Below are 21926 nucleotides of genomic sequence, written 5' to 3' on the forward strand. Positions count from 1 at the left end.
ACCGTTTTTATTAACTTTTAAATTTAAATCTACCAAACCAAGTTTCTATCCCGTGATACAAAATTGGTGTTAATTCCAATAAATAATCCATTGATCTTATCAATTAATGGTATACATGTCCATTTCTCTTTCAAATAATATCAGTACGTTTTGCTTATCGCTGCAATCTCCCAAGGCCAGGGATGTTCTACCTGAGGCATGCGGGCCTTTCTACCACCCTCTTTTTAAAAAGAAGTTTGATGTTATTTCATACGTATTGCAAAATCAAAATGCAACAGCTGTTCATTTGTGCGAATAGGTCATTTTGCTAAAGAAGAAAAGAAAAAGGTGTTACATTCCGTGTTTGACAGCTGCTCCTCCTTCTCTTAAAAAATAAATAATAATAGACGTTTCAACACCTCGCTGAAACAGAGAGCATGGCACAATTACTGGACAATGATTGGTTCCTGAAAAATGTGAGGTAAGACCCTTTTGACCTTTGGGCATGATGAACGGACTCGAGGCTTATGATCTATCTTGATTTGAATCTGTACAGTGGTCAATTTTAGATGCTTTGTAAATGATACCGTCCAGATCAGTTCCAGGAATCAAAGTAATTCCTTTGACTAAGAACAGCAGCATCAGCATAGTGGTCGAAGCACTTTGCATATATTATCTTGGTAATCTTTGGGATAATTCTATAATGTACGTCATTATGGCAGCCCAGGGGCTGAGACCCAGAACGGCTTGCCTAAAGGGCTGTCTACCCAGTTTGCCACAAGAGAGGTGAGAGTTGAACTAGGGCAGGATCTACACTACTGCTTTAAAACGGTTTTTAACAGTAGCAACAACTGTGGGGCCCAGGACACACCCCAGATACAGTTCTCAAACTGTTTTCAAAGAGTCATGTCCTGCTTGGTGTAGATCTGTACTTTTCTGAGTTGTAACACAGTCTTGTACAGTGCAATCAAAGAGCTGCAGCCAGATTGTTGACTGGTTACAGGGAGCATACAACTCCCCTGTTAAAACAGCTCCACTTGCTTCCAGTCTGTTTCCGGGCACAATTCAAAGTGCTGGTTATGACCTATAAAGGCCTATATGGCTCGGGTCCAGGTTATCTGAAAGACCGTATTCTCCCTTATTGCCCGTGCTTTAAGATCTTCTGGAGAAGCCCTTCTTTCAGTCCCACCATCTTCACAGGCGCGCTTGGTGGGGACATGGGACAGGGCCTTCTCGGTGGCTGCTCCAGTGCTCTGGAACTCTCTTCCCGGGGAAGCTAGGCTGGATCCCCCCTCGATGGGCTTTCGGAAGCAGGCTAAAACTTGTTTGTTCCAGCAGGACTTTGGAGAATAATCTGGTCCTCCATCTATGTTAATGACTTATAATTTTGTCGTGTATTTTAAACGTTTATGTTTTAATATTGTGGGGTTGTTGTTATTGTTTTGTACATTTCTTTTCCTGGGTTTTACAATGTATGTTTTAAACTTTGTAAGACTGCCTTGAGGCCCAATATTGGGCAAAAGGCGGGATACAAATAAATAAATATCATCATCATCATCATCCTATGTACATCTACTCAGAAATAAGCCCCTTTGACTTCAGCAGGATTTATTTGGGATCACATGTACAATTGCCGCTTAACTATTTTGCCAAACTACTTCTATCTATTCCCTCAGAAATAGCTGGGTTACTTTGGGGTTCATAAGACAAGCATTTTATTGGCTGCTCGCTTCTGCCCACGGACAGTTTTTCGCGCGTCCTTTAGGCAACGCCATCGGCCTCCCACTGATTCTTGCCTTCTTTTCGTCACAGAATAGACCCCCCAAAAAATAACTTTGGGGGGGAATATGGAATACACCGCCATTTCCTGTTGTGTGCAGGAAAAGCGGCTTGATAAAAACGGCCCCTGAATGGGCCACGTGGTCTTTGTTTACTTCCTCTTTCTTCTCGGGAAGAAAGAGGAAGTATTGTGGGAAAGGAGCAGGGACGGAGAAGCAACGGTAGGAAACCATGATTCCCCCCCATCTGATGACGCTTCTTGCCCTTTTCAAAGTCCCACGAAGTTTTCTTATGCAAAGAGAGCCTTGTATTTGCCTATTCTGTACTGGAAGTGATATTTAAACGCCTCCTTAAAATATATCTTTTTTGAAAAGCGTTCCCTGGACTACAACTTATTTTGGGTTTATATGATATTTTTAAAGTTTTTAAAGTTCTAAATCTTGACATGTATGTTATGGTTTTAAGAGTAAACTGCCCAGAGAAACTCTGCTATTGGGCAGTATAAAAATACAATAAAAATAAATAAATAAATAAATAAATAAATAAATGCACTCAGCTCTTTGGGAATGCAAAAATTAGCTTGATAACCAATTTCACTCCCTTAAGGTGCAGTCTTATCAGAGTTCTGCTTGTTACAAAGAAGACTTCAATTTCAGAGGTTTTCAAGTATTCATCGTCCTGTTCTTGCATTTTTCGTGTAGCTGAGCCTCTGAGCCCATCTAGAGGAGGGCTGCCAGCACGGGCAGCACTGGGACTAGAGAGGCCATAGGTTTTTTCATATCCGGGCCTCTCCTCTCCCCGCCCTCTTCCGCCCACCAGAATGGCCCCTTTGTGACCTCTACGAGGTCTTCCAAGGCTGTTTTTATGACTTCGGAAAGCAGCCAACACAGTTCTTTCTGCAGCGGCTGCGAGGGGCAGGGGGAAGGATTGGATCATGTACCCCCCCTCCTGAAATTGGGAGTGGGACTTCAATCAATCCTATGGTCCCTGGGATGTTGCCTGGGGACCATATCATTGCCCTCTTACATTATTTACATTCAAGGGGGAGGGAATGGAGGCAAGAATATGCTATTGAGTTGTTAGGTTTTAAAATATCAGTGGATGCATATCATGTCTGAAAAGAACAGAATTGCACTTGCACTGTTGCCTTACCAGTTCCCCTCTTTTTGTAGAGCACGTTCAAGATCACGTGCCACCTCGCCCAATGGGCGCAGATCTTGGCAGAACATTTCCATAACAGATTTCGAAGAGGACAATGGATTATTGGTGACTAATATCAACCAGACGTCAGACTTACTGGTAAGTCAGTTTTTGCATTCAATGAAACGAAGGACAGATCATAGAACCATAGAATAGTAGAGTTGGAAGAGGCCTATAAGGCCATCAAGTCCAACCCCCTGCTCAATGCGGGAATCCACCCTAAAGGCATCCATGACAGATGGGTGTCCAGCTGCCTCTTGAAGGCCTCTAGTGTGGGAGGGACCACAACCTCCCTAGGTAACTGGTTCCATTGTCGTACTGCTCTAACAGTCAGGAAGTTTTTCCTGATGTCCAGCCAGAATCTGACTTCCTGTAACTTCAGCCCGCTATTCTGTGTCCTGCACTCTGGGATGATCGAGATGTAACTCCTTCCTCATGCCCCATTCTCACCCTTTAGATTTTCAGTGATGGGTAAATGCAACCCTGTTGATTCTCCTTGATCTCTCATGGTTGGGTTTCAACATCATGGATGGCGCCATTCTTCCAGAAGACGCTTTGCCAGAATCAGACTCCGGGACAATGAACTTAAGGGGCACCCGTTAGTAGTGTAGGGAAGATCCTAGAAGGTTGGTTTAGGCATCATGACCAACCCTGGCCCAAGTTTTCTGAACCCTCCAGGTTGCATCTCAACTAGCTGCCAGCAACTGGTGTCGTAGGTGAAAAATTCAATCAGTGCCCCAAACCGCAAGAGCAGATCTAGGCTGAGGGTTGGTTTGGTTTTGGAAAACTGGGAAACATTAATTGTTTTCCATTTAATATTTAAACGCAGTCACAATTATTCAATTTTTCTGTCCGTCTATCTATCCAACAATGTTTCTGAGATCAGATAAACCAGAGACACAAAATGTTCATTTTTATTTGTGTGTTTTTTAAAAATGTGCATATTTCCCTTGAATTTGGCACCTCTGGGCATCTGCCCTGTTCGCCTTGTATGGACGGGCCGCCCTGGAACCATCTTGCTAAGTCATGAGTCTTCGTGTTCGCATGCTTTGACAACATAACACACAAGTTTTCTGCCTCTAAATTGAGGAACATAGAAAAAAGGCCTTTTGTAACCCTCAACTTTTCTCCTTTCGTCAACAGAGACTTAATAATACAGTGGTGCTGTTTGCTGGCTTAAAGGCCACGGACGGCTGGATTCAGGTCCATGGCTTAGAAAACGGGCATCTCACCTTAGACGACCTCAGCAAGAAAGGCACCGTGGTGCTGTAAGTACGAGACCATCTCATTTCAAGCCGGCCTTGTTTGCCCTTTCCTCCATCTTTCCATGTTTCCTTTTAGAAATGCCAGTGATGCGACGGAACATATTGAATTTACGAAGGAGGCCGTTAGCGATTTTGAATCTGAGTTGCGTGAGTAAGTACCCAACAACATGTTCCCTCTGCAATCCCCTCTCTCTAGGGCCACATCTGCGTTGGAACATGGCAAGCTATCTTAGGCCAGGCTAGACTGTTGGCCCAAGCTTGTCTGCTCCAGCCTTAGCCGAGCTGGGGTTCTCCAGATGTGTTTCTTTGGGTGGAGCCAAGGAAAGTGAGTGTCCAGAAAGGGTGGAGCCAAGGAAAGTGAGAGTCCAGAGGGGGTGGAGCCAAGGAAAGTGAGAGTCCAGAGGGGGTGGAGCCAAGGAAAGTGAGAGTCCAGAGGGGGTGGGTGCCCACCAGATGTTTTGGATTCCAACTCCCACAATCCCACCATGTTGATTTAGAATAAGACAGATGCAAAGCCAGCTGCAATATAAAATGTATTGCATTATCAATATTTGCTCTTATTTCCCTATCCACAGGGCTATTGATCTATATGACAAACGGATTCAATGGCTATTGCAGGACAGCAGAAAGGTAATGGGCACCATTTGTTTGCTTAAAAAAAGCACCTTCATGTAGTACAAAAATGGGAAAACAACACCCATCATTCTTTCAAATTAAAACAATTCACTGTCATCACCATCCGTGTAGAGCACTGGAATTGAGTAGCAACAGGTTTTAGACAATTACCGGGTTCGCACGATCACGGAGGGGGAAACAAGCCATATTTGTTTATCTCCCCCTCTATGATTGTGCAAACTGGCTGAACGCGTCGGTTTCCGCAACACAACAGCCCACAGTGGCTTAATTTAGCCATGAGGCTGTTGCGTCATGCCGTGTCATCTGAAACCACTGTCATGGGTTGTTTAAAAAGGTGGACAGCCCTCAACTAACCCTAAAACAAGCCATGGGTTATTTGAGGGTTGTTGCTGGCTTTGTATGACACAGCAAGCTACAAGTGCATCACCTCCATATTCAAAATGGCAGCCAATGTGCTCCGCTAAGCCCCCAGAAAGAAATAAACTGACAGTGGCTTAACGTTATACGTGAACAGCCCCAATGAAAAGGAAATATTTCTTCGCACAGCTCATCGTTAACCTTTGGAACCCATTGCTATTGGATTTTGTCCTGGCCAAGAATAGATAACGGATTCTAGGTAAGTTGATAACTAGAGAGTGCAGTCCCCATTTTCAGTTGTGTATCCATAACTGCCAAGCAGGGGGTGATAGATACTGACCTGGCATATTACTTGCTGGTCCCCTTGAAATCTTTGCCTGGTCAATATCCAGGGCTGGCCCTGCCATGAGGCAGACTGAGGCAGCTACTTCAAGCAGCAGGTTTAAAAGGGCAGCAAATAGTTATCCCTTCGGTTTGTTATTATTATAATTTTACCGCCAGATATGAGGAGCGGTACTTGTAGGATTTTCTGCCTCAGGTGCCCAATTAATGAGTCTGTCTTTGTGTCCTGTGCACCTTGGTTTGGGGGAAGGAAGGAAGGAAGGAAGGAAGGAAGGAAGGAAGGCTAACGTTTGCTGCTCCAGCTAAAGCACTAAAATGTCTTGGGCCGGCCCTGTCATTGCCAGTACGCAGAAATTTTAGAACTCCTTTTTTGCCTTTTCCTCCCTCTAGATGTTTGGTATTATTCAAGGCAACAACATCGGAGTTCTGGTGGATGCATCGGATATAAGTTGTGGACCAAGACTACGCGATTTCCAAAAAGATCTTCTGGTAAATATGACTGAAGCACGTGTTAGCGCTTAACGTCAGAAGTGACGCTGGGTTGGGACAATGCATCAGACAGCGTGTTGGACTGGAACTGGTGAGAGAAGGGCTGGAACGATTTTGGTCATTTCTTAACTGAACGAGAACATTGCATCTGGCAAGTTGATCGCACATATAGGGAATTGCTATGCTTCCAGAGGCAGGCGAAAAACTGTTTTGTTCCAGCAGGCCTTTGAGGAATAGTCTGGGTCTCTGTTTATGCATTGGATTTTATTTTATTTTTTATAATTATTTGAATTTTTAATGTTTTAATATTACAACAGGTTTAACTATATTTTAAACTTTTGTATATTTCTATCTATGTGTTTTTAATTGTATGGGGCTTTATTCCAGGGAGATCTCCGGGATCATCCCCGTGCGTCCACCTGATGCACAGCGGATCCCAGGATCAGGGAGGGATGATCCTTCCCTTGCCCTGGGATCTTGTCCTCCACTTTAGCCTTGGTTTTTCTGCAATCTCGGGCCGCAGAATGTGTGGCCCGGCGCCATAGTTTGACCCAGCTCTGCACGATTCCTCGCGAAAAGCCAGGAGCCGCGCACAGGGCGCAGCGCTCCTCAGGAGCACTGCGCCCATCGGGGTAAGATGGGGGGAGTAGGGAAAGTAATTTAAATTTTAAAAATTCTTTACCGTTTGCGCACGAGCGTTTGTGCGCTGCTGGCCCTTTAAGTTTTTAAAAAATGGCGGGCGCGATGCCTCTCCTTCTGAGGTCGTCACATGTAAACAGAAGAGGAATCTCGCAACATGAGATCTTCCTTCCTCCGTTGCAGGCTAACTGGTACTTCTAGCTAAGGCCTATATTTTAATTTTGTAAAGCTGCTGTGAGTCCTGGTATTGGGGGAAAGGCGAGATACAAATAAATTTAATAATAGATGGTAGTGCACGTGCTGGTAACTACGAGGCTCAGCTTCTGCAATGCACTCTACATAGGGCTACCTTTGTGCCTAGTCCGGAATCTTCAACTAGTTCAAAATATGGCAGCCAGGCTGGTCACCGGTATACTTAGGGGTGACCACATTACACCAGTCTTAAAATCTCTTCACTGGTTGCCAATTAGTTTCCAGGCGAAGTATAAAGTGTTGGTTATCCCCTTTAAAGCCCTACATGGTTTGGTCCAGGCTACCTGCGGGATCGCCTTCTCCTGTTCAATCCACCCTGCACATTCAGGTCCTCTGGGAAGAATCTACTTCAGTCAACCAAAATTAGGCTGACAAGTATTACCCAGAGGACCTTCTCTTCTGCTGCTCCCAGACTATGGAATGGTCTGCCGGAGGAGACTCGTCAACTTAAAAGTCTTTTAGCATTTAAGAAAGCTATCAAGACTGATCTCTTCTGGCAGGCCTCCCCAGTGGAATTTTAGGATGTTTTTAGGATGTTTTAATAATGTGTACTATGTTTTTAATCAATTTTATGTATTTATACTTATTGCTGTTCCTCGCCTCGATCCAAACGAAGAGGCGAGTAAGAAATAAATTTATTGATGATGATGATGATGATGATGATGATGATGATGATAATAATAATAATAATAATAATAATAATAATAATAATAATTCCTTGTCTTCTGCTGAGCCAGTTCTCCTGGGGGCACCCCTGATCATTACTGACAAAAAGGTTTCTTTCTTATTATTCTTAAGTCATTAATAGATAAGCAGCTCTGTTATATGAAGAAATTATACTTCGTTTCATTTGGGACCGAGGTTTCATGTCTTTGGGAGAGGCCACAAGAGATCAGTGTCAATGTGTAAGTATGCTGCTCAGCTCCAAGGTTTCCATCTTTGGTTTTAGTTGTAATCTCCTGTTCATGCTTGCTAAGAATTGCTTATTATTATTATTATTATTTATTTATATAGCACCATCAATGTACATGTGCTTGTGCTTTGAACACTGCTCCGGGTACATTTAGTAGAAGAGCAGGTTATAAATAATAATAATAATGAGCCAGTATGGTGTAGTGGTTAGAGTGTTGGACTGGGAGCTGGGAGATCCGGGTTCTAGTCCCCGCTTGGCCACGGAAGCTCACTGGGTGACTTTGGGCCCATCACAGACTCTCAGCCCAACCTACTTCACAGGGTTGTTGTTGTGAGGATAACATGGAGAAGAGGAGGAGGATTATGTACGCCGCCTTAGGTTCATTGGAGGAAAAAGAAGGCAGGATATAAATGTAATAAGAACGAGAGAGACAAAAGTGGCATATAAATCAAAGTATGGGCATCGATGGTGTGGTTGTAGGTGTATGTATTTTCTGTTATAAATCTTTGGCATGTTTCTAACTGGCATGCAGTAGATTCCACTTTCATATATATTTTTCCTTCTAGTTTACATGAAGCCAGGCAGTGGGTGCAAGGACTGAAGCCCAATGGAGGCTGCAATTTGCTGAAAGCTTTGAAGAAAACCCTTGTACTAAAAGGGCTCGATTCGATGGTGATTATTGTAGGAAGCTGGTAGGTCACCTGACCGAACTGATGGCAAACCAAGGGGCCACTCGCTTGGTGAACAACACAGCTTGTCGCGGCTTAAATAAGCCATGAAGAGCTGCAGTGCCTGTGTGCACCATGGCTGCCATGGGTATATACGACAAGACGAACCATGGTCAGGGGTTGAATATTCAGGATGGCACCAGTAGGTGCTGCAGTTCACTGTGGCTTAAATAAGCCATGATGAGCCATGGTATGTCATGCGAACCCAGTTACTGGCTGGGTTCAGACAACACACTAGCCTACACTCAGTGGTTGAGTGTGGGTTGTTGTTGAATTGTGGGTTGTTAGTTGAACCGGGGGTTAGTGCGTTTTCTGAACCCAGGACATTTTCTGCACTGCGGCTTGTTAACCACCCTGAACAACCCAACAAAAAACATGGGTTCTCAAGGTGGCTTGCTTGAGAAAATTAAGCTACACTCAAGCTACCCTGCAGGAAATATTCAGCCATCAGGCTAAAAGAGGTTCTGCACCCCTGAAGTAAACAAAGAAACAAATGAACAATTTTGCTTTAAGCGTCTGATTTATGGATGTAATTAAGCTTCCTATGGAATTGCACGAAAGGAGAGTGGAGATACTCCAAGGGAGGGATTGATCATTACATTAAGAGCACACACCTGTGCTAAAGGTTTTGTAAGTGCTTTTGATTAGATGGATCAAACCTCGAATGGATTCCCCAATTCTAGCCCTTTATCGTTCCATGGATTTGCTCTGCTTTTCGTTCCTCTCCTTCTGAATCCTGGGCTAATTAGCCATATTTAAATCAAATGGGAATTCCACGGTTGACTTCAATTAGAAGCAGGTCATATCACCTCGTTCATTGGGGCCTTTTCCTTCCTTATTTGATATTTATATGTTGCCTTTTTCTTTCTCCCCCCCCCCCCCCCAAACCAGCCCGGATCAGTCTTCGGAAATCTTGTCTGATTATATCCAGCAATGTACAGCAGGGAGAAATCTGCTGGTCCACACAGTCACGTACGATTGTAGCAGTCAAGTGCCTCCTGTAAGTCTCTGGGGAAGATCATAACTCAGTGGCAGAGCAGATGTTTTGCATTGAGATTGCACAAGCCCCCAAATTCAGCCCCCTTTGTCACCAGCTAAAAAGGATCAGGTAATAGCTGCTAGGCTGGTTCGCATGATCAAACAAGCCATCATGGTTTAATAAACCATGGTGGCTTGTTTTAATCCCTGGTGAGTATTGGCTAATTACCCACCCCAGCATAGCTTGTCGTCGTGTTGTCTGGTCCTGTGCAGCATGGCTTGTTTGAGTAGGAAACAACCTTCGAATAACCCAACTACAGGCCATGAGTTATAACTTGTGAGCCAAGTTAATGTAAAAGACAGTGACTGGATTCACACAACATGACAGGCCACACTCAAGGTCGAGTAGAGGTTCAATGTGGGTTGTCATTGATCTGGGGTGACTTTGCAACTTTGTTGTGGTGACCCAACAGATATTTGCCAACATTATTTAGGGGGGGTTGAATTTCTCCATATGTTGCATTAAAAATATTTTTCCCTTTTACAACCAGGAAATATTGTATTAATTGTGCATATAACTGTGCACGTACAAAGCGTGATGGATCATTTAGCAAGAGTTAGATCAGCTGCAGCCAGAGGGGGGGGGGGGAAATAACACTTTATGTTTTCCCCTCTAACTTTGTAATTGTCCTGTGGTTGTATGTAGGGTTCCAGCCACATCCATTTTAATTTTGATTTTATGAAGTTCTGGTTTAGCAAATCTATTGAAATCATTCTTTGCTCAGCAATTTTCTTTGCTGCGTTCAATGCAGGCTGTTCTAAAGAGCATGGCCGAAGAGGTGGGAGGGCGTTACCATTGTTATTCGACAAAGAGTGAGGTAGGTTGTGTCCCATTGGGACATCTTCTTCTACATCACTTTAATATGGCATTATAATAAAGGTCTTTGGCAACTCACAAGCTCATTCATGACGGTCCAAATGGATAGAAAGTTTCCTCGTGAGCTCAAAACCTCAAACTTGTTTCATATGTCGTCCAGGACACTTTGAAAATCTAAAAGTGGGATATTTGTATATTTGTGTCTGAAAGCATACAACAAAATAATTAATGTTATATCCACCCCACCTATAATCTAGGACCTAGATATATATATATATAAGTATGTGTCAATTTCTAGTCAATTTCCTTCTGGAGATTTTCCCAGACAGATGAGCAGAGTATTGGGTTAGATGACCCAGCATGGCTCTTCTTATGTTCTTATGGTTTAAAAACTATGATTCCAGCCCAAATTGCCCCCCTCCTATGGTTGGTATTAAATTGCAAAAACAACAACATGGGTGGTCTTACTCACAGATGTCCCAGATCACTTCACATTAAGCCACAAGATGACATTTGTACACGCCTTACCCATGTAAATAAAAATAACATAGGAAGACTACAAGATAAATGTATAACAGGCTTATCTTACATAGTTCACAGGTTGCTTGAGAAATGATGAGTTAGAAAAAGGAAGATGGAAAAATATAGGCTCACACTTCTTTTATTTGCTGGCCTTTTCCCCCCTATATATATATATTTTATCTGTTAAACTCTTTCAGGTTTAACTTTAAGCCTATTGCTCTTAAGTGAAGAAGCTCTACATTCTTGTGATGATTTAGGGAGGCATTCCGTCAAAGTTTTGGGGAATTCATTTTGGTTCACTCAGTCCTTCTGTTTCCTTTTTGATGTTGTTGCTTTTAGTATTTTAGCAGTTGGACATTTATCGTTTTTCCTTTATGTTTTGAATTCAATGTTTTTATTGAATTTTTCTATTTGCGTTAACTGCCTTGGTGATTTTATCAAACTGCGGTGCATAAATGCAATTAAGTAAGTCTATTGAAAAGAAGTAACGAAAAAGAAATCTGACCTTTCGATCTGTTTGTTGTGGTGTCGTGCAATCAGAATTGTGACAGCAGCGATATCCAACTGGTCCTCCGTGAACGGCAAAAAGCCGCTGACCTGCTCAGTGTCATCAATGAAATCTACCAGGGCAAGATGGGTGACTTCCTTTTTAATTTGATAAAAGAGGTGAGTACCAAATTCATTTAATTCTTTGACCTTATAATCTGTCTTGATGTTTTGCTGTATACGAATGTTGTAAATAAATAAATAAACACCCCAGCCCTAGATTTATGGGCATACAGAGAACGGAGAGAGGGTGTTTCTCAGTGCAAGTATCTCACTGCAGTATGCCTTTGTATCTTTTTGGATCCTAGCCATGAATTCCCTGAGAATGTTTTCAATTGCCAAGTGTCTATGCCCTAATGGTGAAAGTGTTAAATGCGGTGACGTGGGTACAAATCTCTGCTCAGTCACGAGGCTTACTCACTAGCGGTCTCTCAGCCTAAACTACCTTGCAGGGTTGTTGTGACGATAAATGCGGGAGCGGGCATATGCACTGTTCTGAACATCTTAGAGGAAAACATGGGATAAAAATGACATACAGATGAGTCGGACGACAAAAGCTTTGTGTGCATTTCTGTGTGTGTAATGTCCCGTTAATGTCCACAGCTACGGGGTAATTTGGAGGAGACAAAAAAGCAGACTGGTTTTGAGTGACGAGATGTTAAATGCTTCTGTTTAGGGCTCCATGGAGTGTTTGCAGCTTCCCCCTGACAGTTGCCTGCCAAAGCCGCCGAAGCACGAAAGCCTTCTCGCGATACGAATCCCGAACCTTTTGGCCAAGACCTCGGCCGAATGGTTAAAAACGAACGGGCTGAGAGGTAAGGTGGCCCAAAGGGAACAAAACTCAACCCCGCTTAACCCAATAGAATACGCCAACCTTTCCACAACCTGGCATCCTCCCAACGGGCTGGACTACAACTCCCATTGTTGCCAGCCAGCGGTTGTGGGGATGATGGGAGTTGTAGTCCAGCCCATCCAAGGGACACCAGGTTGGGGGAAGGCTGGAATAGGTTGGGGGAACGCTGGACTACAACTCCCATTGTTGCCAGCCAGCAGTTGGTGGGGATGATGGGAGTTGTAGTCCAGCCCATCCAAGGGACACCAGGTTGGGGGAAGGCTGGAATAGGCTGCTGTTCGCTTACCCTCCATTTTCCTCTTTTGCTACAGCCAAGAAATTAAGCCTTTATCAAGTTTTGGCACCAAATGCTTTTTCCCCCGTGGAGGAATTTGTGCCTGTTCTTCGGAAAACGGTATCGGCCACCTTGCATGAGGTAAATAAATCAGCCCGGGATCGCGGAAAAAGCGGGCCCAGAGGGAAGGGCGAGATCCCAGGGCAAGGGAGGGATCATCCCTCCCTGATCCCAGGATCCCCTGTGCATCATGTGGACGGACAGGGACGATCCCGGGGTTCGCCCCGAGATTTCGCCCGGTCTAGCTAAGGCCACAGACTCTCAACCCAGCCTATCTCACAGGGTTGTTGTTGTGAGGATAAAATGGAGAAGAGGAGTATTTATACCACCTTGTGTTCCTTGGGAGGAAAAAAGGTGGGATATAAATGTAATAAATAAATAAAACAGAGTGATGGAATTGACATTGTGTGTTCCTCTTCCTTTCAGAAAGCAATGATGCAGTTTGAATGGCATGACGGGTCTGTTAAGAACGTTCACGTCGACCCACCAGTACTGTATGACTACCAGGTGAATTGGGGGGCTTGTGGTTCTGCCGGAGGTCAGGTTTCATTGCATTCCGAATTAATTCGTGGCTCCCATTATTTTGTCCTGTAATTAAACAGCAGAGAATGAACAGACAGATGAATGGAACAACTCACCAGGGATGTATTGTGAAGGCATAAATACCCTTTCATACATGAGAAATAGGATAATAAACATTTGAGGCTGTACATGTGTCACATATAGAGTCGAATAGGATTTTATTCCACTACCTTTGAACTTGTTTCTACCCCAAGACCTGAAAGCTTTGCTCTACACAAGTTGTTAGGCTCCAGAACTTGCAGGGGCTTTGGTGCTCACTTCAGTTTCCTAGAAGGAAGGCACTGGAAACTCATGGTGTTTCTTTTATTGAGGGGGAAAAGTTTATTTATACTGTGCTTGGGACAAAGGCCTACAACACCCCAACTCCAAACAAACCCTTCTCCTCCCAGCTGCCAGCAATCCTCCTTCTGCCAGACAAAAAACAATGTCTCCTACTGGCTTCACGGGATGAACCCCACTGAGTTCTGGCATTATGAGAGAGGGAGAAAAACGCCTCCCGATCCACTTTCTCCACACCAGGCATACTTTTCTACACCTCCATCATGTCTCCCCTTCGCCTCCTTTTCTCCAAGCTACCCAATCCCAGCCGTTATAACCTTCCCTCATAAGGGAGATGCTCCAACCCCTTGATCATTTTAATTGTCCCTTTCTGAGCTTTTTCCAGCAGTAAGAGCTTTAATTTAAATACGATGGGTTTAAAAAAGAAAAGAAAAAAGCCCCGCCCCCTTTGCCTTTGCCACCGCCCTATTTGGTCTTCGGCACCGCCTGTCGTGTTTCTCAGAACACTCCTGCTTTCGATGGGAGGCAAATGACGAAACTTGCTAAGTAATCCACAAAGCTTTTATTAAGCAACAAACGTCTCTTCTACCTGAAGAGAGTCTAACCTCTTGGAAACGTCCCCCTAGGCAAAACTGTGCAAATTAAGCAAGACAATTGTCAGCTCAAGAAGAATAGGAAGCCACTTCCCAAACACCCGTAACTTCAGGGAGCCTGGTGCGGAGGCAGGTTCTGGCGTAATCGAACTGACTTTCTCACGCCTTCCTTCCGTGCCGTGCGTTTGAGCTTCTGGCTGACCCTAGCATCAGTTAGCTTGTTGGGACTCTCACCTCCGAAAGAAACCTCACTTCCCATTGGGTGTGTAGGATTTGGCCTTGAGGAGATAAGCTCTGGAGAGGGCTGACTCCCAGCTGGGGAATCGCCCGTGAGAGCTTCCTCCCACACTGCTACGGGCTGGCTAGTGTCTGGCGCTGCGTCTTCTAGTTCTGAATCTGATTCTGATTGATTACCTGAAACACCTTCTCCCAAGACAGGGGCAGTAGGGTTAGACATGACACCGCCCACCTCTGGAATGTGGCCCCCAAGAGCTTCTCTGGAATGGGGTCCAGGCTGGAAGAGCTTCAGCACTCCGGATGTAACCACTAGCGTGCGGCATCATCTGTGTTTGTGCTGTGTTCACAGAAGCAGCTTGGCAGAATGATGAGGATGTATGAGAGGCGCATTGATTGGCTCTCCAGTGCTAGCAGAAGAATTTGGGGCACTGTTTGTGAAAGGAGGTACCAGGGTTTTTTTTTTTGCTTTTGTACATCCCATTGTGCGAAACGATGTCCTGCTTTTCGCCTTTCATGTCTGATTTTGTTTTGATTCCTGAGATGGGCGCCAGTATAGTTTCTCTTCGACATTTCTAGATCCCCCAATCTTTTTGGCCCTGCGGGCACATTTGGAAATTTAAAAAAACTGCTGTGGGCACCAGCACAAAATGGCTCCCATTAAGGGTGTGGCTAGTCATAGAATGGTAGCTGTGGTGGGCTGGCTAGTCCAAAGTGAGCTAAAGAAGTGGGTGAGGTTAGAGGCTGGGAGGGAGGAGGAAAGAGAACGGGCAAGAGGCTAGAAAGAGAGGGAAAGAAGACTACCCTGACATTTCCCAAGGTCTATATTTTAAAAAGTTTTTTGCAGTGGGCAGGGAGTGGAGAGCTTTGTGAGCACCATGGCACCCATGGGTGCCATGCTTGGGACCCCTGTTCTAGACAGTAAACAATAGAAATGTTGGTGAATATGAGCCAACAGTGCGATATGGCTGCAAGAAAGGCAAATGCCATTTTGGGTTGCATTAATAGAAGTATAGCTTCCAAATCATGTGAGGTCCTGGTTCCTCTCTATTCGGCCCTGGTTAGGCCTCATCTAGAGTATTGCGTCCAGTTCTGGGCTCCACAATTCAAGAAGGATGCAGACAAGCTGGAGCGTGTTCAGAGGAGGGCAACCAGGATGATCAGGGGTCTGGAAACAAAGCCCTATGAAGAGAAACTGAAAGAGCTGGGCATGTTTAGCTTGGAGAAGAGAAGATTGAGGGGAGACAGCATAGCACTCTTCAAATACTTAAAAGGTTGTCACACAGAGGAGGGCCAGGATCTCTTCTCGATCCTCCCAGAGTGCAGGACACAGAATAACGGGCTCAAGTTAAAGGAAGCCAGATTCCGGCTGGACATCAGGAAAAACTTCCTGACTGTTAGAGCAGTGCGACGGTGGAATCAGTTACCTAGGGAGGTTGTGGGCTCTCCCACACTAGAGGCCTTCAAGAGACAGCTGGACAAGCATCTGTCGGGGATGCTTTAGGGTGGATTCCTGCATTGAGCAGGGGGTTGGACTCGATGGCCTTGTAGGCCCCTTCCAACTCTGCTATTCTAGGATTCTATGATTCTATGGTAGAGAAGGTATAAGCCTGATGCTGGCATTTCTTACACAGGGTCGTTATACTTATCGATGTCTCCAAAGCCAATTCCATGTACCTCGTTCATATCCAACATTCCCTGCGACTTCTACTAGAGGAGCAGATGTCGAGCAAGGATTTCTTCAATCTCATAGCGTAAGTAGCTACCATGCAAGAGTTGGGACATTTTATGGGGGATAGGTCTGCTGGTGGCCATTAGCCATGGTTGCTAAATGGACTTCCGTATGACGAAGCGGCATTCCTCTGAACACCAGCAGCTAGCGGGCAGTGGCAAACGACAAGATAGGGTGAATCAGCAGAAGACCTTGCATGCTTGGACTTCTGGAAAGGCTTTTGACAAAGTCCCTCACCAAAGGCCCCTGAGAAAACTTAGCAGTCTTAGCATAAAAGGACAGATTCGTATATGAATCGGAAGCTGGTGAAAGCAGAGAGTAGGTTGCCAGGGCACCAATAAGAACATCAGAAGTGCCATGCTGGATCAGACCTAGGGTGCATCTAGTCCAGCACTCTGTTCACACAGTGGCCCAGATATACACTGTGATGGGACATGGGAGAGGGCTTTCTCTGTTGTGGCACCCCTGCCTGTGGAATGCCCTCCCCCTGGAGGCCCGACTGGCACCAGCTTCATTTCGGCACCAGGTTAAGACATGGCTCTTTAACAAAGCCTTCGTTGGCTAAATCCACCAGCCTGCACGCTGTCTTGTTTTATTTGAATTTTACTGTTTTCAAATTTCATATTGGTTTTAACATATTAATGGTTTAATTTGTTTTAGAATTGTATATTTATTGTTTTATTTTATATGTATGATTTTATTTGTACATGGCCCTGAGATCCTTGTGATATAGGGCGGGATATAAATATTTTAATAATAAAATAAGTATAATTCCAGGTTCAGATGTTATGCAAAGCTTTTGCCTCCCTGCAGGAGTGAGCCACTTTGAGAGGTCTAAGTCACTCCCCCCCATGTATGCTGAAAAATATATATCTCCCCCCTCCCCACAAAAAAGGCACCTGTAGTGACTACATCATGCCAAAACTGTCAAAATTACCCAGGTTTAGGGAAACTATTTTTTACCCTTTTGGTGCTCCATAGCCACTATGGATACCTTTTTTCCCTTAATTTTTTTTTTTGGGGGGGGGATGAATTTTGTGAGGCACAGGTGGCTCACCCCCTGCATTCCTGGATTGCTTACCATCTCTCATGAAGGGAGGAGGGGCGAATGTGCTGCACGCACCAGCGCACAGCGCATTCACATTGTGGTTTATTAAGCCAGAAAGTGTGGCTCAAAGTTTGTGCAAAGCCGGTATTTGATTATTTGTTCTGTGTTCCTTGAAGCTTTGGAAGTGATGTTAAGGCCTGGCAGCCCGAAATGGTTCCTCCACACCCAGACCATTTACAAAGTGCCTGGGGGTAAGTAAATCTAATTTTTACATTTCGTTTTCTAAGTCTCATCCAGTCCGTATCTAGACCAATGTTCTGTTCACACAGTGGCCGACCAGCTATTAACCAGGGGCCCACAAGCAGGATATGGTGCAAGAGCGTTCTCCACCCATTTCCCCTAACAACTGTGTGTGTGTGTGTGTGTGTGTGTGTGTGTGTATAATCTTCACAGAATCATAGAATAGTAGAGTTGGAAGGGGTCTATAAGGCCATCAAGTCCAACCCCCTACTCAATGCAGGAATCCACCTTAAAGCATTTCTTCTTCTAGGTGGGTCCTGACCCTGAAGTGTGAAGGCACTAGGAACGTCATGAATGCTCTCAGAAGAGCCGTAGAAGTGGACCTGAAAGATAAAGACAAACACGAATCTCAGAGTCTTTACCTACTTACTACCGGAGTTCCTGACCAAGAGATGGTGAATATGATTCCAAAGTCAATTCATGATATACCCCCAAACTACTCGCTGTGTACATTCAGAACGATAACGTCAAGGGTTCTCCAACCTCCTTGGGCGATTGGGCTGATTTGGAATGTTGAGAGGCTGCCATCTTGCCTTCCAGCACGCAATAAGGTCCTACATGGCCGAGGTCTGTGGAGGATGCGACTTGCAGCTACACATCTGCCTGTTCAGCATCGGTGCTTTCCCGCTCAATGACATCGTTCCGCCCCGCTACGCGAGTCCGAATGAAACCGCAGACACTTTCAAAGACGTCGCGCGGGCCGCTGCGGGCCGCTTCCATTGGTTCGGAGAAACAGGTGGGGTGGCGTTTTTGTACCTTTTTAGAATTTCTTTTTATTATTTCTTTCTTTTCCATTTCTATGCCACCCAACAGCCCAGGCTCTCTGGGCGGTTCACAACAACTCACGCATGCGCAAAATGCCGACGACAACATTATCAAAATTACGCAACGTTACATAATACAACCTTATAATAAAAGGCAGTGAAAGCAAATTAATGTACAAGTTTTAAAACAATTTCAATAGCGAAAAACAATTTCAGCAAAGGATGGCAATAACAGAACTGTTCAAGACCTCTGCTGTTGGTGTCCCATCATGTGCCATTTAATGCCTGGGAGTAGAAGGCAGTCTTAACATGGCACCGAAAAGGTGACAGTGTGTTGGCTTCAGGCAGGCTTCAAGGGAGATCATTCCACAGTCAGGGAGCCACCACTAAGAAGGTCCCTCTCCTTTGTTGCCACATCCCAAGCCTCCTTCGGGGGGGGCACTTGGAGGAAGGTCCCAGAGGTCGAAATACCCTCAGCTACTGCTCATGAACTGCGCATGTGGTCTTGAATGTTTCCAAAACTGGGACTCATCTTTGCTTTCGTTTTTCATGCTTTTCTCTTCTTTTTTAAGCTTCCATCCTCATTTAGCATTGTTATAGGACCTTTGCAATGGCTGCTAATAAGCCTTTTCCAAATCCATCTTTCTTTTTTCCTTGGGAATGTACAAAGCTGCCTTCTTCTGAGTCAGCCTATTAGTCCATGTAGCTTAGTATTGTCCACGCCAGGAGTTGGGTACTTGTGAACTTCCGGATGTTGTCAGACTCCAGCTTTCCGTCAGTCCCAGCCAGCATGGCCAATGGTCAGAGTTAATTAATTAATTAATTAATTAATTAATTACATTTTTATACCGCCCAATAGCCGAAGCTCTCTGGGCGGTTCACAAAAATGGGAGTTGAAACTCAACCAGTGGTGTGGATAGGGCTGGATCTTCATGCCAAGGTCCAGGACCCTTCAGAATGGGCCTTCCCTAGGAAATGGCAAATGTTAACGGCATCAGGGTAGCAGAAGCCATTTTATTAATTGAAACAGTTCTAGGACAACCAAAGGTTAAAAAACAGGTCTGCAAATAAGCTCCATTTTGTTTTGTTGCTTGAGAGGTTTTGAAGAGTTGCAGAGGCCGAAATGCTTGTGCTGGCCGTTTTCTTCCTCCTCCTCTCCTCTCTCTCTCTCTCTCTCTCTCTCTCTCTTCCTGCTAGGCATTTATGAAAGTGATGACATCAGCATTATCCTATCTGAAATGGAAAAAGCTGTCAACTATTCCCGCAAGGTACGCATTCAAAAGTTTTACTTTTACTTAAAACGGCGGCCATGTTTGTTAAGTTGAACAGTGTGAATGCAGCTTTTCGGTCACAGCCAGGAGCTGCTTCCTGCTTTTAGTGGCAGCCTAACTGAACCAGTGCAGAGACTGGTTCAGAACCAGTGTGGACAGTGGTTCAGAACCGGTGTCCACACTTCATGAGGTTGTTGTGGTAAACCCATGAAGTGTGAGAGTGCATTTCTAAATTAACAATGGCCATACGTTTGGGAACCACATCTTATTTTTTTAACTTTTTTATTTATTCTTTCAATCCTCACCTTTCCTTTCCATCACTGGAGACAGCTTAAAACCATAGAGGAGAGAACAGGGACTTCTCCTTGCCCAAGGCGTATTTCTACCTCATGTTCCCAAGTGTTAAGGACTACTTATCTTTCCCTTACTGTTTTCACTCAGTCTGTAGGCAGTGGCCCTGTTCAAACGACACACTAAGTCATGGAGGTTAAGCATTTTGAGCTAAATGTTATAACTTAGTGGCCTGGTTCAGACAACACGCTAAACCATGCTACTTAACCACAAAATGGTTAAGGGAATGTGCATTCCCTTAACCATTTTGTAGCGTGTTGTCTGAACCAGGCCATAATGTTGTGTGAACCATTCCTAACCATGGTGGCTACATAACTATGGTTTAAACACGCTCACTAACCATTTGCTGCAAAAGTGTTAGCGGCCTAACCATGGCTTAGCGTGTTGTCTGAACAGGCCCAATCTGTTATTCGCTTTTGGCTTCAGCCATGATACAAAGAGATAAGGCTACTGTTAAAATTTTCTGTGAAATTTGCTTTGAAGGGAAGTTTCTACTTGGCGTGTGTTTTGTTTTCAGTGTGCCTTGCTAGTGGAATCCTTAAGGCAACGATCAGGAGGTCAACTGGCCAATCAATTGATTCTTGAAGAAGACGTAACATCGGTAGAGAAACAGAAGAAGAGCAGACTGCAAAAAGTACCGCCTCCAAAGCCAACGGCCCTCACTCTTGCCAGAATGGTATGATCCAATTTCGTCTTTGAAGATGAAGCCTGCCTTAATCAATGCCAGCACCACTGAAATGTATTTACGGTTCCCAGCCTTGTCCGAGACCCATCTAGCGATCCTCATGCTTGGGCCAAGAAATGCTGCCTTTCTTGGCCCACAGAAACATGACCTTTTTCATCTTAACCTAATGCCGTGGCAAATCCCCTATATCAAAACCCATTTCTGGGGAAAAAAATGACTTCCTTTCTGAGCTGCTACTCATTCTGCTGAGCCCTTGATCAGGGCTTTGCAATCTGTAGGATTTGGTACTACAAGGTATGGCGAAAGGAACATGAGTTTTACATTTTTTCTCACAATAAACACCGAGGAGAGGTGCAGGGAAGTATAGACAGGCCACTGAGAAGATAGAGCTGATATCTACGCTTAGGGCTCATCTACACCAAGCAGGATATTCCACTATGAAAGCGGCATGAACGCGGTATTAAAAAGGCAGGAGCCACGCTACTGCTTTATAGTGATATTGAAGTGCATTGCAGGATCTACACTACTATTTTATAGTGGTACTGAAGTGCACTGACAACTGTTGGGGCCCATGGTACATCTACGCTAAGCAGGATATAACACTATGAAAGTGGCATGAAAGCAGTATGCGGTATGTGTTAATGGGCCCCAACAGTTGTCAGCGCACTTCAATACCGCTATAAAGCACTAGTGTGGCTCCTGCCTTTTATCTACCGCTTTCATAGTGGAATATCCTACTTGGTGTAGATGAGCCCTTAATACCAAAGAAGCAAGTTCACCAATGACCTGTGAGCTCTTGCAGCGATGAAATGTTTTGCTGTCAGGAAACATTAACAACAGGAAGGAAAAATATATAACCCAATGGCATGGCAAATCCCTCATATAGAAATCAATTGCTGGAAAAACAGCTTCCTTTCTTACCTACTATTCATTCTGCCAAGACCTTTCTCAAATGTTAATTTTAGAATTTAAGAGACCATCACGACGGGGACAGAACAGGCACCGCGAAAGTCCTCCTGTGGCGTCCACCGAGTGCCAAAGCCGAAATACCACCAGGTGTGTGTCTGTGTCTGTGTGTGAATAAGTAAAACTTGGGAATTGCCAGTTGCCTCGTGTGGCGCAGAGCGGTAAAGCAGCAGTTTCTGCAGCGGAAACTCTCCCCACGGCCTGAGTTCGATCCCAGCAGAAGCTGGTTTCAGGCAGCCGGCTCGGGTTGACTCAGCCTTCCATCCTCCTGAGGTTGGTAAAATGAGTACCCAGTTAGCTGGGGGAAAGGTAATCACGGCCGGGGAAGGCAACGGCAAACCACCCCACTATAAGGCCTGCCAAGAAAACATCAACGAAAGCTGGCATCCCTCCAAGAGTCAGTAATGACTCAGTGCTTGCACGAGAGGTTCT

General features: G+C 44.8%; 1 protein-coding gene across 1 annotated transcript in view; it reads left to right on the plus strand.

The window, feature by feature from the left end:
• The first annotated feature begins 408 nt into the window (after nucleotides 1–408).
• The window catches only part of VWA3A (von Willebrand factor A domain containing 3A), a 37959-nt gene continuing 16441 nt past the window's right edge, over nucleotides 409–21926 (plus strand). Inside the window, exons 1-22 of the mRNA XM_063143044.1 lie at nucleotides 409–460; nucleotides 2931–3057; nucleotides 4102–4226; nucleotides 4300–4374; nucleotides 4799–4853; nucleotides 5949–6047; nucleotides 7737–7843; nucleotides 8418–8543; nucleotides 9471–9579; nucleotides 10370–10435; nucleotides 11497–11622; nucleotides 12179–12317; nucleotides 12667–12770; nucleotides 13116–13196; nucleotides 14730–14824; nucleotides 16012–16131; nucleotides 17334–17408; nucleotides 17708–17852; nucleotides 17998–18193; nucleotides 19419–19489; nucleotides 20361–20519; nucleotides 21494–21584. Coding sequence (XP_062999114.1) covers nucleotides 417–460; nucleotides 2931–3057; nucleotides 4102–4226; nucleotides 4300–4374; nucleotides 4799–4853; nucleotides 5949–6047; nucleotides 7737–7843; nucleotides 8418–8543; nucleotides 9471–9579; nucleotides 10370–10435; nucleotides 11497–11622; nucleotides 12179–12317; nucleotides 12667–12770; nucleotides 13116–13196; nucleotides 14730–14824; nucleotides 16012–16131; nucleotides 17334–17408; nucleotides 17708–17852; nucleotides 17998–18193; nucleotides 19419–19489; nucleotides 20361–20519; nucleotides 21494–21584 — 2335 coding nt within the window. The 5' untranslated portion in view covers nucleotides 409–416. The remainder of the gene's footprint in view (nucleotides 461–2930; nucleotides 3058–4101; nucleotides 4227–4299; nucleotides 4375–4798; nucleotides 4854–5948; nucleotides 6048–7736; nucleotides 7844–8417; nucleotides 8544–9470; nucleotides 9580–10369; nucleotides 10436–11496; nucleotides 11623–12178; nucleotides 12318–12666; nucleotides 12771–13115; nucleotides 13197–14729; nucleotides 14825–16011; nucleotides 16132–17333; nucleotides 17409–17707; nucleotides 17853–17997; nucleotides 18194–19418; nucleotides 19490–20360; nucleotides 20520–21493; nucleotides 21585–21926) is intronic.

This window comes from Elgaria multicarinata, chromosome 17 (assembly GCF_023053635.1).
Source record: "Elgaria multicarinata webbii isolate HBS135686 ecotype San Diego chromosome 17, rElgMul1.1.pri, whole genome shotgun sequence".
NCBI lineage: Eukaryota > Metazoa > Chordata > Lepidosauria > Squamata > Anguidae > Elgaria > Elgaria multicarinata.